The 16,372-nt window shown below is 38.3% G+C and overlaps 2 protein-coding genes across 2 annotated transcripts; one reads left to right on the forward strand and one right to left on the reverse strand.

The window, feature by feature from the left end:
- The first annotated feature begins 137 nt into the window (after positions 1-137).
- On the forward strand, positions 138-5,987 carry LOC146471879 (DNA damage-regulated autophagy modulator protein 1-like). Its single transcript, XM_085120849.1, has 2 exons — positions 138-989; positions 4,903-5,987. The coding sequence occupies exons 1-2, from the start codon at positions 513-515 to the stop codon at positions 5,353-5,355; spliced, it is 930 nt and encodes a 309-aa protein (XP_084976975.1). The 5' UTR covers positions 138-512; the 3' UTR covers positions 5,356-5,987.
- A 4,570-nt stretch (positions 5,988-10,557) lies between these two features.
- On the reverse strand, positions 10,558-15,684 carry LOC146471880 (DNA damage-regulated autophagy modulator protein 1-like). Its single transcript, XM_085120445.1, has 2 exons — positions 14,767-15,684; positions 10,558-12,580 (listed from the first exon to the last, which is right to left on the reverse strand). Exons 1-2 carry the CDS (start codon positions 15,127-15,129, stop codon positions 12,122-12,124), a joined length of 822 nt encoding a protein of 273 aa, XP_084976571.1. The 5' UTR covers positions 15,130-15,684; the 3' UTR covers positions 10,558-12,121.
- Between the last annotated feature and the right edge of the window lie 688 nt (positions 15,685-16,372).

A 16,372-nucleotide genomic window follows, 5' to 3' on the forward strand; every position in this document is an offset into this window, starting at 1 on the left:
CTGGGGAAGCTCTTAAACAGATCTCGGGGCGAGACTCTGCAAACCTGGGGAACACACTCGCTGGCTGCGAAGAGGCCGGGATCTGTTACATGAACGTTATCTCGGAGACATCAACAGCATACAGAACTTTGGTCCAACAGTGGGCTTTTAATCCACTTCGTAACCAGAACATAACCAGAACGTAACCAAAGAATAGTTTACAAAGCACTTGTAATTACGACAAACTACAGAAGCGACGCGATTAGGTAATTTTCATTAAAAAGTCTAACACAACATTAACTTATGCGCTCATTGAAACATAATTGGAGGAAACGGAATCTAGCTTTTACAACATTAATAACCTTCAAAACAGCACAGGTGGATAACAGTTTAACAAAGGCTAGCGCAGGTTACAATAATACTTCAACGCTTAATATACAGTTATGGTCTTATTAAACAACAGCAGGTAACAGTCACGGTAATTGAACTGGAAACTCCAAGTGAATGTTGGTTTTTCAATTTTTTTATCAGCGATGCAAATAAAACTTCTTAATCCTAATTTCTTCCCTCACAAAAGTACCTCACTATATGCTAATGAAATTTGTTGTAACATTTACTTCACAAAGTTTCCAAATGCTGTTGTCGACATGGCGAAGTTTTCGCGCACAGTTCACGCTCTACCTTTACTGTGGCCTCTTTTGACTTGTGTTACAATCATTACTCCATATATCATAGCAGTATCAATGGACCATGTGTATCCGTTTTTACCAAGCATTAGTTCAACAGCATCCTTTCAACCCGAGGGATCCATCTTTGGTTTTCTGATGGCGATTATGGCGTTCTTCGGCCTAATGGCGATGTTCTGTCGTTATCTTCAACTCGACGGAATTCGAGGTGATTGCGAGCAAAATACTTCACGGAGGGTGAAGTTTTTCAACAAGGTTTCTATGCCATTTGGCGTTTCCTGTTTCGTGGGTCTTATGATAGTGGCGAATTGTCGATCGCGTGAGGTATGTCAATTAATTGCGTCTAGATCACTAGTGAGATGAAACCACCTGAATTTCCTTTATGTGAGAATGTTTGACGGACGATCCGTCTGATTATTCGTTCCATGGAACGGAATTGACGACGTGGAATTTATTTAAATTTGTCACCTTTACATGTATAATTTACGTTTTATCGCCTTGCACGGTATATATTTAGTTGTCAATTTTATTTTATTTTCACTTGAAAATGATGACATGGAGTCATCGAAACGTATAAAACTTCTTTCGCTTATTACCTAATCTTATTCGAATTTTACGTCTAAGACGGATAACCTGTCTTCTGTGAGTTTCCACTTTCAGGTACTAGAACAAATGATTCATCAGAGAGGTTATCTATCTGGACGGATGATCCGTCTTTAACGTATAAACGTTATATTCAAATAGCGATGGGGTTATCCTTTTTAATACACGTTTTTACTATCAGTGCAATTAGAAACTTAACTGACGAGTTGCCGTCAAGTCAGAATCCCTCAGAATATTACAACGAATAGTGGTCGGAGGGATTTTGATTCAGCTTTGAATGATTTGAATGGTGACACCTCAGGATTGACATAAACTGAGCAAGCATGCGGTTAAGATGTTTGTTTCATTCTTTGCTTTTGAAGTCAACAAACCCCCCCCCCCCCCCCCCAAAATAATAAAATAAAATAAAAATAAAAATTAAACATAGTTAGACAAAGTATATAAAAAAATTTAGGGTTATCGGTAAAGCGATCAGGCAGTTGTGTATCAAACTATCGGTAAAGTAAATCGATCAGTTGTGTTTCAATGATCTTTTGAATTTCGGTATCGATCAGTCAGGTTATGTTCCAATCGATCAGTTGTGTTTTTATTGATCGGTTGTGTCAGTTTAATCGTTCAGTTGTGGTTTTATCGACCAGTGTTGTTTTAATCGATCGGTTAAGTTTCAGGATCGATCAGTTGTGTTGTTTTTCACAAGAGCTATTTCTCTGTAGTGTTAAAAAGGAACTCATGATCAATTTCTTAGAAATCGAAAATTATTCTCAGTTGCATGTGAATTACTCGTAGACATGAACGAGTATTCAGTCGAGTTCGTAGGTTATTTTGGAATAAAAGATCAAACACAACTCATTAGCGTAGAACGAAAGTTAGCTAAAGTTCTCAGTGATCTTTATTGCGTTATGAACAAAAGCTTTTTAAATACAGTTTTCTAAGATTTTCCCGTTGTAACCGAGTCTCCGTAAACGTGGCTTCCATCCAGGAGGTAGTAAAAATTGCAAAGTTCCAGCGAAATATCCTAGGAAACATGGCTTTGGACTAAATAAAGACTACAGCTATTTCAAATAAAGTTGAATTACTCACAATCAAGTAGTCTTTAGTTTTTTCTAGTCGTTACTCCCCATTTATTTCTTGTAGAATAGCCCTGATTAACAAGTAGCAACGCACCGTTTGACTCAAATCAAACTTAGCCTGCATAATACATTCATTCTTTACGGTGTTGGTAACCGTGCGTCCTATTGAAATCCCAGGCGCGGCCGCTAAGCGCGCGAGCGTTAACTCATAATCCGCCTCGTAAGAAGAAACTATGCCCATCTCCATATAAGGAAGCAAAGGGTGGGTCTAAAAAGCCGCTGGAAGTCTGGTAACGAAGTGGTGTCGGACCGATGTTCGGGAGAAAGAAAACTGGAACCGCCAAGAGTTGCTACTGAGCTCGAAATATGTGGTTAGTTGGAAGCTGTTTCACCGGAATATTTCATTGTTTGTTTTGAATACCTTGCCATGGAACCACAAACTAGCTTCATTCCAGCTTCGGAAAAAAATACCATCGTTTAAAATATGTTTACTCCAGTTAAGCGCTTGAAAGTCGTTTTTTAAAGTGTTTGGCCATGGTTTGTTTTCCTGTGTATATTACAGCGATTGTTGCCATAAATATCTATATCTCTTTAAGCTTATTAGAATTGCAAGTAATTTAACTACCGTAACAGAACTGCAACAAATTTCATACGATGTTGAAGTCATCCGAAGAAGCTGGAATTGGCGCTCGCTCAAGCTCGGAGTACCGGACTGTACTCCAATACGTCAAGTAATGTTTGTATAAATCCTGAATAAAATGTTATTAATGCAACTTTTTGCCTCGTTAATCTACTTCTTGACCTTCTTCTGTTTATCTGACTTAGAAAAAAATGTCATTGATTTCAATATACAGTTTGGCTAACAGCAACCCAATAAACTTAGCATATTTCAAAGCCCAAATATTCCAGTCATAAATTTCAAAATTGTTTTCGACTCCTTCCATGTTGGGAGAGTAATCTTTTTGTCACATTTTTCAACTAGCAAGGGGGGAGGAGTTTGCGGTGCTCTTACCGCGTGCAGACGAATTTGAAAAACAATGCCTATTGTATTTTCAGTTCAGTGATTGGCCAGTAGCTCTAATCTCCTAGCAACAGTTAAATCGTTTCCGACCCAGTCACTTTTTAGTGTTAACGCTAGCGCGCTTAGCGGCCGCGACTGGGGTTTCAATAACACGTCACGGTTACCAAGACTTAACGAATGCATGCTGGCGACATAGAATGTTAGGGCTATATTCTACAAGAAATAAATGGGGAGAAACGACCAGAAAAGACTGAAGACTACTTGATTGTGAGTAATTCAACTTTATTTGAAATAAATGTGGTCTTTATTTAGTCGAAAGCCATGTTTCCTATTGCCCATACTCGTAGTTACGAAACTTTTGAATGCAGGGGACCACACGACGCACAAGTAAACCGTTTGAACTACTTCAGAAGTCGGCAAACTCGCCTTCTTTCGACTTATCAAGCACCAGGGGCACCCAACGGATCGTTTCGGTAAATTATCTGTTCGGAAGGCCCTTAATCTCCTACAATTTTCTAAAGTGAATTTTCACCACAAACTTTTGTGATATGGGAAATTTAAGGCCTAGTGTTTTCGGATTGATAAAAATGTTGTTTCGGGTGCCGAAAAAAGGTCAGCTAAGATTTTCGGAAAGGAGATAAGACCTAAGATTTTCGGGAAATGGACAAAAATGCCCTACTAATTTCGAAAAGACTCAAGTTCCCCTAGATTGACCGAACAGATAAAAATATTATAGCGCTGCCTAAAATGAACCTATAGAGCCGTAAAGCCACTCCAGATCGCCTAAAATAACGTTTCAATGGATCTGAGAGAAAATTGTCGTTGGGTGCCCCTGAAGCACTGGCGTAAATAATGAATATTTTTGAAAAGCAAACGATTATTGAACGAAACGAGATATATTTATCGTATATGCAGAAATCCGTCGAAAAATAGATCGGGAAACACCTGAGACCAGTTCGAAAAACGGATGTGATGATCAATTCCAACAAGCAAGGCGGTAAATTAAAAATTGAGAGCTTGTTCTGCGATCGGTTTGAACCGTCTTTTTCAGAAATCATAGTGTTGCTTAATTAGGGTGAAACAAAACATTTTTGAAACATTTCTTTTTAAATTTCGCTACACCCTAAGCAACGCTAACTTTTAAACTTAAAAACCGGGACAACTGATTAATTTGTTGCTCAACTTCACTCGCAAATGAACAGGTAGAAGCTTTACAGAAACCGACTCAGAAGATCATTCAGCGTAGCTTAAAAAAAAATAAAAATGCTTTGTACCACGACGTTTCTTTTATTTTCTTTACGTAGTTAACAGACCCTATCAAGGGCTTTTTCCCCGATGACAACAATTTAACTTTATTGTTAGCAGGCTTAGCTTTCCATGCCGAACAATGAACGGGAAACAGGTAATCGGTAGCTCCATGGTAACCAATCACAGCAATAGGTTTGCTTTCTCTTGCGGCTGAGGCTACCGCATTTGAATTCACCGGGAGTGTAATTTAAATCATTTCCATTTCTAACGAATTTTCACATTCTTTTCACTTTAGAAATATAGCGGAACAGTTCATTCTCCGGCGAGTGCATTTTCGGTTTTCAACGGAGTGCTCTATTACTGGTTCCAGACCCTTATCAGCTACCACACGGTCAAAGTTGGCCTTAACACCAAAAGCATGTTTGTCTTCCGCTTAGCTGTTTGTTGTATCATGACCTTCACTGAGATGGGATATCCCTTCCTTAAATATTATTCCTACAAGATGTTCAATGGCGACGAAGGCACGGCAAAATGGAAGCCCAAAGATGGCGGTTATACGTTTCACGTGATCAACACTGCCCAAGAATGGATCACCGTCCTGGGTTTAGCGATGTACGCTGTGTCGTTTTACAAAGAGTTCCAAAACTTTTCCGTTGAAGTTCGCTGTGTTGAAAACGATGAAGTGGAACCTATCAAAAGTAGAGAGTACTCGCCGATAAAACAGAAAGAAGACCCTGAATATGAATGAGACAATTTTTATTTAACGGACAGAGAGGACACGAGTATAGTTCACGTTGTGGTAAAATACTGGAAGTCCTTGTTCAGTTGTCCCTTAAAAACACTCGGTATCTATATTATTACGTTTTTTTTTGTTCGGGGAGGAGAGGATAGGGATGGGGGACTCACTTATAAAGAATAATGAAACTCAGTTAAGGAATAAGTGGTATTTGTTAATGTGATGGTAAGAGTAAACAAAACGGTTGATGTATTTTAAGTCATCATGAATCAATAAATACACGGAGGCTGTGAAGCTGACTTTCTGTTTTATAACAAAATGTTACTAGGTGTTCTTAGCTTCTTTTCAACTTCAAAGCACTTTTCTCTCACGATCAGACATAAGCTGTAGTCCAATTCTGGAGGTGCATTCCCATAATTCATGGCAAATGCATGTGTACCTCAATGTACGGTTTTAAATGCTTAATTCCCCCATTAACCAGCTTTCAGCTTTCATTTTTTTAATCAAAGTGATTCCGTATTTGCCAAAGGTGGCGAAATAAAAAGGAAGGAAAACTTTGTTATTTATTTCTGATTACATTAGGTATATTGATAACTTTTTCATATGAGATGTCCCCAGAAAGCAGGAAAAACTGGCTGAAGTCGTTATTATATTCATGGTGGCACAACTACCATGAAACCAAGCTCTCAACGCACAAATTTTCAGTGATATATAATAATTCAAACAAGCCGGCACTCTCTGCTTGGTAGCTTTCATTTGAATCAGAGTTCAAATTTTCACAGTTTCACATGTAAGCTTCACATGTTTCACAGTTTCGCATGTAAGTTAGAATCCCCTTGTGCGACGTAAAACATATTCTATACAGTACCAATTTAACAATTCCATATTTAAAAGTCACATTCATCTCTTAGAGCATGATAAACAAATTCTGGGTCTCGACAACGATAGAGCTTTTCCACACAGTAGAGACCAAAACTATGTATTGAATCCAGTATAAATTTGTTTTGTGTGAGAGAGCTAGATAACTAGCGCTCCTGTCATTGTCAAACTGCTACCTAGGAACAGTGAAAGATAGCATACAGTTTTAATATGTCGACAACTTTCTCACAGACTGGGTAAAACAACAACCAATGTAAGAAATGTTGCGGAATTTGTTATCGATACAAGGCTTGGTTCACACACTGGTTTTTTTTTTTTTGGGTAATGATCGATAACAATGTAACTATAGTTGAGAATGATGTAATGTTAACGCGGTGTAATGAACAACTTCCAAGTGTTCATTTTTCCAAGCAAGAAATGGGAGCTAAATTAATACTGCTCGGGATTTTTCATAGTACACACGAAACTCGCAGAGGCAACTATGAATCCAAAGAAGCTCAAGCATGTTCACAACGGCGTTCACGTAATTCACGTCTCAAATTCTAGTTTTTTAGACGCAGTACAATAGGCAAACTCATCCGAGAGGATGAATTTTGACCATTTGATATTCAAACGGTATTTCTAGTTTTCCCATGTCACCATGGTAACTTCCAAGCACTTCAATGTCAAAGAAGTTTTAAATGTTCAGTACTCATCACAGCTTTCATTATCTTGATCGCTCAGCATGGGACGACTGTCTGTCGCACGCTCTTGTTTGCGTTTGTAATCCCCTGAGAAGCAAATCATTTCAACTCCTAAATCACGAAATTCCGGAAAATACGTCGACGAGAAGATTGCGAAGAGCAGAAATGTTAGCCATTCACTGATATCACTAATAATGTCTGGAAAATAAGCTTCCGTATCTAATCCATCTAAATACCAAGGCTTATAAAGTTGTGGATTTTTTTTCAAAAGGCGAGTGGCAAGCCAAGCTTCCATGGCTATGTGTACAATACCACTGACACACAAGAGGCTCCATGTGACGATGCGCATGACAAAAAGCTTGATGGTGCTGATTTCAAGTTTACTGAGGCGAAAAGTGATAAAGGTTTGGAGCGAGCAGTAAGTTATCCCGCAAAGGCCAACAAGAATTCTTCCAGTGTGGTGCACTGTTCCCAAACCCTTGTACTCCTACGAGAAAACAATGTAAAATGTAAACGTCAACTGCATGGCTAATGATTGTGTATCTACTAACACTCATCTCGGTCACCTTGAGGGGAGGTCCAGATCACGTGTTCATTTCACGTAACTTAAAGTTAGCTCTCTTCACGACACTTTGCCTCACGCAGTTACAAATCAAATTTAAAATTTCTTATCTTTATTTACCCTAGTTTTTGTATTACGGGTAATCACCGAAGTTGTGGAAAATCATGGTCAAATCACGCTCCACAAAGAAGAAATCAGCCATTTGACGTTATATGCGAAAACAAAAACGACAATGAAATTTAACAATATCATGGCTCACGGCAATATCGTACTTCGCTGTATCAGATGGTAGATCGGTTTACTAGCATGTATTATTTCAAAAATTGCAATAAAAGAGCTGTGATCCACTCAAGTTACCCTATAACCTAATGCTTGCAATATTGCTACTCTATGCCAAATGATAACAGCCGTTGAATTACATAGATAAAGCAGAACTTAGAATGCATAAAGCTTGAGCGGCAATTCATATAAATTTCTTGACAGGTGAGCACAACATAGAGCAGCATTGACCCAAAACGTTTCTTACGTGCCTATTCTCAGTATCACTATTTTTTGCCTGCGAGTAATGGACAATCTCTCGTTTTTTTGCGATAGCTCGCTTTTCTGTTGAACTGAAATTTTTCAACAAAGAGAGGATTATCTTATTTTAGAGGATAAAAGCTAAGTTAAAATAACGTGGTAAAAAGATAGGTTGCTAGTTTAGGAAAAAATAGCCATTTAGTAATTGACGGAGCTTAGCATCAAGGAAAATCCGCCATGTTTCCAACATGCGCGCTAATGACGTGAGAAATTATACACAATATAAGTGAGAATACGCAATCCAATTAAGGACGGTGCCTACTAATACCGAAGTATTTTTGTGCGGCTTATGACTATGCGGGAAAAACAGATCTTAGCAAGGCCTCTTGGAATCCAAAAAGAAAATTTGGGGTAACCACGCATTTTTCAGAGATAATTAAGCAATAATATCTCTAAAAAGCGCCAAAATATAAAGCAATGTACGGGATTTTTTCCTAAATTCAAGCTTAATTATCTCTGAAAAATGCATGGTTACCCCTAATTTTCTTTTGAGATACCAAAAGCATTTGCTAAGTTCTGCTTTCTCCGTATAGTTTTAACCCGCGCAAAATTATCCCTGTATTAGTAGGCAGCACCCATAGGAAACCCGAGTATCTCGAGATGCGCAGAACGTATGCGCAGTAACAATAGTAGGCACCGTCCTTAAATGTAATACTAAAAAACTTTGAAAGAAGTATAACTTTATTCGTCAAGAGAACATGAGGTATCCGTACATAAAGTGAAGTTAGAGGTTTGCTGAACCAAGGAAAGGCTTTGCTGAAGCCCGTGACGAAATCGGTAAAACCTTGCTATATAAAAGTAAACAATCGCATCTTCCTGTTATCTGGCGAAGACCAAACTATTTTCGTTAATTCGAACTTCATCAATTAGTCGCCATGTTTTCTTTACGGCCTACACATTGCAAGCAAAAATATACGACAGTACTAAGCGCAGGAAAACATGCATCCGGGACACATACCAAGCGCAGCAATGCACGCAAGTGGTGGCAAGCGCGGGGAAAAAATGCGAGCGGTACTGATTACAAAACGCTGCTCCGCGGTTTTCGTTCATCCATTTTCAGCCAGCATCGAATTAGCATGACTTGCGACTTTAGTTAACAAGATTTTTGCTGTCTTTTCAACGACTGAAAAATTTCCACAACACAAACAGGTTGTCACGTTCTGGATATGTCGTTTACTGTGTAATGTGTTATAAACGTGATTACAAACTTGACTTACCAGATCATTTGGAGGACGAAAATTGCTGATCACTGTTATACCCAGCATGCTCCCAACGCCGAAAGTTAGTGATGCCATTCTGAGACGTCCAATACTTGTATGTATTTCTTCTTGGCATCCTTTAGTAAGCATTTCCAGGTGTAAATAGCGAACAACGATCGAGAGAAGTCCAATAAAGGCAAGCAAGTCTAGAAGTTGGCTGAGAATTGATTGCGCGCATTGGAAGGCATTTGTGTGAACGAATTCTTTGGTGTGGATAGCGTTGGCCATCAAACGAGAGGAGACCACAGTGGTGACCAAAAGAAGCGACCACAAGATTGGAAGAAAGCGAAGACCATAGGATACACTCGCCATAACGCTAGATCAGGACCAAGGACGCTAATTCATTACTTGCATGTAATTACACGCGAAATTGATTGGAAACAACTCTCAAGGGATTCTCATGAAACAAAACGGAAATTTTAAGTAAATTTTTATGCGAAAGAGAACAATTCTGGGCGTGTTTAGCATACCGATGTATTATTTTAAATCGAAGTTTATTCACTGAAAACAACAGCCAATGTTGTTTCCGTTTTGTTTTGTTTCTTCCTGATTTCCGTTCCGTATCTTTTACTTTTGAGTTTGCGAAAACCAAACAAAAGCTAAAACTTCGTCGGTGTATTTGAACAACAACTTGATGGGACAATGGACAAGAATAAAAATACCGCAGTCTAATAAAGGAGCCGAGAGACGCTCGCGAAGTTACATATTCAAACGGAATGACAGCTAAAACGCGAAAATTGCTACTCAAGTGATGGTCCGCAATGCGTGCAAACTTCTTCACGCGACGTGAATTAAAGTCACTTCACACTTGGTGTATTGATTGCGAATTCATACCGTCAACGCGACGAGTAAAATGTCTAAAAAGGAAAAAGCTCTGATGGATAATTGTCTAACATGAATTCAAGCCAGTTTAAGGGTCTAAAAAATTAATTCTCATAGTTGAAGTCACTCAAATAGGTCCTGCTCTACTTCATCTCTAAGAGAAAATTAACTCGTGAGCAAGCTCTCTTTTAGGTCAGCCGCGTAAGGATAACGAGAGCGGCGAGCGAAGCGAGCCGCGAGAGGATTGGGGTGGGATGCGGGCCTCTCGCGGCTGACCTAAAAGAGAGCTTGCTCGCAGGCTAAAAGAAAATCGAAGGATAAATTTCAGCAGGTGGGAACCTTTTCTTCACGAGATTGAGGTGAAATTCGGAAACTTTGTTAGAATGGTCCTAAAACGACTGGGCCATGACCCAAAAACTACACAAGCAGCTTCACAAATCCAAGACATTTATTACGTCGAATTTTTTGTTCTAATATCGTGTCAATAAAGTGCACTACTATCACTACGTTAAGCTTACTTCTAAGCCCAAGTGAAGTTGGCCAGTCATGGAGTCTTCCATATTTTAAGGGGGAGTTACACCTGAACACCATTTTTCCGCCACTTGACATGGCTTTAATGGAAATATCTCGTTCGCGTTTCAAGCAATCCAAAAACCTTATCATCACATCGTAAAACTGTGTTGTGGGGTATTTTGTGAATATTTGGGTGGTTTTTTGGTATATTTGGGAGGAGCAGTTTTTCTAGAAAGATTGGTAAAATTAAGAGAAATAAGAAATATTGAAGATTTAGTGAAGTTTTAAAATTGGAATTTGTAGTTAATAATTAATAGACGGATACCAAGTTAGTCCACTAGCAACCTGGGGTGCTCTTGCGTGGGTATCAACTGTCTGTTAGTGTTCCAAAATTCATTTTCTTTCCTCTATCCCTTCTTAAAACCTCTTCAAATTTCATTCAAATTCCATTCAAATTTAGGTGTATTGCCCCCTTAAAACTATGATGGCTGCCTAATTAGTGCATTAAGTGTTTGTGTATATGGGTTATTCTATGCTAAAACTCTTGGCCCTAGCTGAATGTAAAGACTGAATAACCAAGATAGATCATCGTGCGTTATTTAACCGGCCTTCTTCTTTGCTTTTTTCGAAAAATAAAATAGTTTTCTTGTTACTTCTGATTTAATGAAAAAGTAAGTGAATAAAAATAAATACGAAACGGCAGGGTAGTAAACTGAACAACCAGTCCCAAAAGATTCTCAGCACTGAAGGTTACCAGTCAGTCTCAAAATCATATTCAAACTAAAGAAATACCGATTTTTTTAATCGAAATTTTTGACAGGGTATCATCCCTTTATAAATTTTAACTCACTGAGAAACACGATTTCTGAAAGTTGAGGCTAATTGAACAAACAACACAGCACATTTTGTGTCTCATATGTCTATCTTAAGATAGTAAGACAATTTCAGTTCTTTGGCGATCATTACACAATTCTGTTTATTCTCGTGACCAGTGTGGTTGATTATGTGATTGACATTAACAAGACAGGAAGAAGATAACTCATTGTCCTCATTCAAATATTGAATCGAAGTAACCGATCAACCTTTTCCCAGTCACTGTACAGTTTATGTCAGAAAATCGACCCAATTCTTTTTCTTGAGTGTTATCCAACCGGTTTGTTTCATTTGGTGATTTCCACTCTTCCCGCTGGCTGTCTAACCCCCAGCCATTCTCAGATTAATTTTTTCACCATTTGCCCTCAAACCAACCATCCCAAAGATAAACTTTCCCTTGTTCCTCAATACTGGGACGCATAATAAAGCCTTTCTCTTCATCTCTGCACAGTTTTTTACATACTGAGTTGCTCAGTTTATAAATAAGTATTAAATACATCAAGCGGGTGCCTTGGTATCAAACATTAAATTATTACAAACGAGTTAATCGACCTCGCTTACACGGACATTAATCAATTATTATTAAATAATAATTATCGACTATATAATTACTCTTCGTCTCCACTGTTTATGTTAGTATAGTCGAGCAAAGGGCTTGATTGGCGTTCCCGAGGAGCCTTCTCGCTGCATTCCACAAGCAGAGAGATCTGCTGGAATTCGTCAAAAAATGTGATGCCAAACAGACCAAAGCACAGAGCCGCAATCCACTCGCCTACATTGCTGAGAACATGGACGCTATAGCCTGGGTCCGAGGGCTGCCAGTTGGCGACCACGTGACGGGACTGATGACGAAACTCCTCATAGGCGAATAGTTCCGCCACGAAAAATATTATGCCAAAGACGGTTACCACGCATGTCAGGAGGAAGCGAATCGTAAAGAGGAACGGGGTGTTTATTCCATGCTGCGTTAACTTGTATGTGAGTGAGGATTGGACCCAACAATACAGAGCACCGCTGCCAAACAACAGAACTGCACCGGCGTCGTGGACGTAAATCATGCTGTCTTGCTGTGAATCAAATGACAAATGAAGAAAGTTTATATTTTGTTTTCCGCATGAGTGAAGACTGAAACAAAACTGTAAAGCTGTTTGAAGATGGGTAAAAGGAAACACCTAAAAATATGCAGTTTGTAAAACACATGAAATCTTGCGTCTACACCCGAAAAACACACCGACGAACGTATCCTGTCTTTTATTATTATTATTATTATGATTATAATTATTATTATCATTATCATTATTATTATCATTATTATTATTATTATTACTATTATTATTATTATTATTATTATTATTATTATTATTATTAAACTCATCTTATGAAGCGGCGAGAAACGCCTGTATTCGCACACTATAGTGTACTACTACAAAACCGTATCACTGATCTGCGAACGGAATTGAAGTCGTGTCAAACTACTACAATTTCGACGACAGAAAATGTCCCGTTAATATTGCGGGAACTTCTTTCTTTCAGGAGCCGAATGTTAGTAAACAATAACATTCGTATTAGATTTAGGATCACATTTCTTGGGTGGTTGTTGTTGGTCGAAAACACTCATGTTTATATTCATATTTTAGAAAATAAAACCTTTCATGCCTTGAGCTCAGGTTAGTTAATTATTGATAACTTACGTCGTTTTCCTGCAGAGAGACCGCAGAGGATTTTCGCTTTAGTTCCCCGAAAGATTATTCAGAGCTCGGTTGACCAGTATTTCGTTTTAAAATGAATCTTGATCCATTTTGTATGGTCATATTTCAAAGAGAAACATGATGGAAATCGAATGTGACGACCATTCAGGCCTTCTCCATACGTATCCGTTTTCGTTTGAAAACGCAAGGGCTTTTTCTCGGTTTCGCCCCAGGAACTTTCCAAAAATTTGCGTCAGTTTCGGTGACCGTTTTAATTACATCGGATACGTGTGGATGGGAGACAAAACGCTGAAAAAACTTTTGCGTCTTCTACTGAACGAAAGCGAATATTTGTGGAATAGGGCTCAGTGTTTTACGGGACGCCGGGATAGGAAATCCATACCCTATTCACGAAATAGAATTATTTGACTGCACGAACGATATCATAACAGATGCGTTGCGCTAATTGCTTTGAAGCCGAGTAAAAACTCGGACAAAAGCATTCGTGAAGCCATTCTGCTTTCGAAGACACCGTCTTCATCGTTAATTCTGTTGAGCTTTGAGTTAAACGTTTTAAGAAATTAGAATTGGCAATGAATATTAAATTAACATGCTACTGTTCAGCCAGCTGGCAGTTCGTTTTAAGATAAAAGAACTTTTGCCAACGATAAATGCACCAGAAAAAAATGAAAACGGTAGGTATCCTGCCTTCTTTAACTCACGGCTGTTCACGAAGCTACTTAAATACACCGCATATACCTCTAAAACTGAATGATACCGAGAAAAAACCTACCACAAAATTAAATAAAACGCTTTTATCTATTCAGTCTTCGAAATTTCAATAAATCAGTGTTAATGGAGAATGACACGAAGAGTCGAAAATAGAACGCTTTTCGAATTGAACCTTTGTATTATTTACCCGTGAACTGAGTGGGTTCAGATCGGAGAACATATTCCAGAATTTAAGGATACTTTAGCCATTTATTACGTCCACTGATAAAGAGCTTTTTTAAATAATCTAAACCAAAACGTGATTCCACTGTAGTTTTAAATCCGTGCTGAGTGAACATTTTATTAGTCAAAATCAAATTATTTACGTAGAAAAAGAATAATATATAGCATAATTTGCATTTTGTATCATAGCAAAAAACGACAGATATTTGTCTATTTACAGCTGGAATGAATGATAAAATAACCGGGCTGTATAAATTAGAATGAATTCAAATTTATCAATACCCTTCATTGATTTCTGTTTCGACCGAAAGTATTAGAGATTTGTGTATATTCATGATCAGCAAAATTAATGTCAACATTGAAAGCTTGGAAAACACAAACGACATTTCGATCGCGGTCTCTTTTCCATTTTTGACAGAGCGGTTTTCTAAAGTAGTAAGAAATCTCCCACAGTAAATATTAAGTCAACACCCTAAATAAAACAAATTCCGATTAACTAGGAAAATTTATCAAGTATGGAAGAGGGGTTGGTTTGTAATTTAAACGGGAGAAATGTCTTTAAGTTATAGTAGCAGAAGTAATAAAATTAGGAAGTAAACATTCTGGCATACCTCGTTCGATGGGAAGTTAGCAATTATCGTTCCTCCGAAAGCGCTGACGAGTCCGCAAGCCAAACCAACCTTATTTAAACGATTCAGAAGGAAGTCTGGCGAGTCCAATCCTTTGGTCAACATTTGAAACTGAAGATAGCGAACGACCAGACTAAGTGCCATCAAAACCACGGAAAAATTAAAAAGCTCCGAGAAGATGTTAGCCTCTGGAATCTGCGCGCCCGTATCGCTAATGGCGGGAACATATGGGTAAATGTGATTCTTCGACACTGCGATTCCGTAGCACAAAAGGAAAGTGAACGAAGTGAAAAACGCCCAGAAAACAGGAAGGTATCCATAACCGAGAGATAAGTCACTAAACATGGCCGGCTCAAACACGGTTGCCCTGGTTTTTCGATAAACTGGTTGGAATCTACATCGCTGAGGTTAAGTTTTTCGCCATTTCTACCATCGGAAAAAATATCCCAGTATTTCTTATCAATAGCAGTTCCAGACACGATTAAAACAATTTAAGGTTCTTGGCACTGATCAGCGTCTGGACTACTGGAACACGGATTAACTGAAGTGCAAAATTTTCAAGACTGCGGATAGTCGAGAGTCGCGTATGCAAATTTTGGGGATGAAACAAAAGCCGGCTGAGCTAAGAAGTAACGCGTTGAATCATTTACAACAATTAAGCTCGCTCCAAGGAAAGCTGATTGGTCAAAATTGGGCAGTTTGGTTTACAGTTCACAAACATGCGATCAAGCACATGCACAAAAATCAGGAAGCATCCTTGACAAACTTTACAGCTTGTATTTTTCTTCCTTGCCTCCATATTTCCGATGTTGACGATAAAGTTGAAATCACCAGACAGGTTGATTTTTTTAACAAGAGGAGACGTTTGTTCTCGATATTTGCTCTCTGTTTAATGTGAATAATTTGGTACTGACATATCCCCTGCGGAAAATAAATAATTTATTGGCGTTAGAGTTATATAAGAATAGATTTCACTAGAGGTTTCAGAAAATAAAAAATAAAAAAATGGACGACACAATACAAATTGCAGCTGTCTTCTCGAGGAGTTACACATTACTGCAAGACAAAACACGGGAATACCGTTTGTTTAATGAACACTTTTTTAAAACATATCGCGTTTTCTTTTTTTCTGCGCGACGCAAGTTGTGTCACTGATAACAAAAGAATTCACCTAATTTAACCAAGAAAAAAAAAAAAATATCACCAACCATTCAGTACTATTCTGTAAAGAACGTTCGATTGGTTTCTGTGCATAGAAGTCCCCATAGGCGACGTTTCGTCAGTGTTTCAGTACAGTGAAATCGAACCTAGTAGTGAAACTGAATTTGGATCAAAAATCGGGGGTAAAAATCTGACAGAAGCAAATCCAAGGAAAGCAACTTTTGGTTCGAAAAATCGGGAGTTCCACTGTAATTTGTTCAGCTATTATTTTGGAGATGAAATTGTACTTCAATTATTGAAACAGACAGCTGAAAAATTCTCTCCGTATTTTCGGTTTTTGCAAATTAAAGATTTGCGACGAGAAATCTGATTGAATCCCCGTATAAGCTCCATATCAAGGAATTTGGTATAAAGTTGGACCACAGAA

The sequence above is a fragment of the Pavona decussata genome, unplaced genomic scaffold (assembly GCF_977016875.1).
Source record: "Pavona decussata unplaced genomic scaffold, jaPavDecu1.1 SCAFFOLD_102, whole genome shotgun sequence".
Classification (NCBI taxonomy): Eukaryota; Metazoa; Cnidaria; class Anthozoa; order Scleractinia; family Agariciidae; genus Pavona; species Pavona decussata.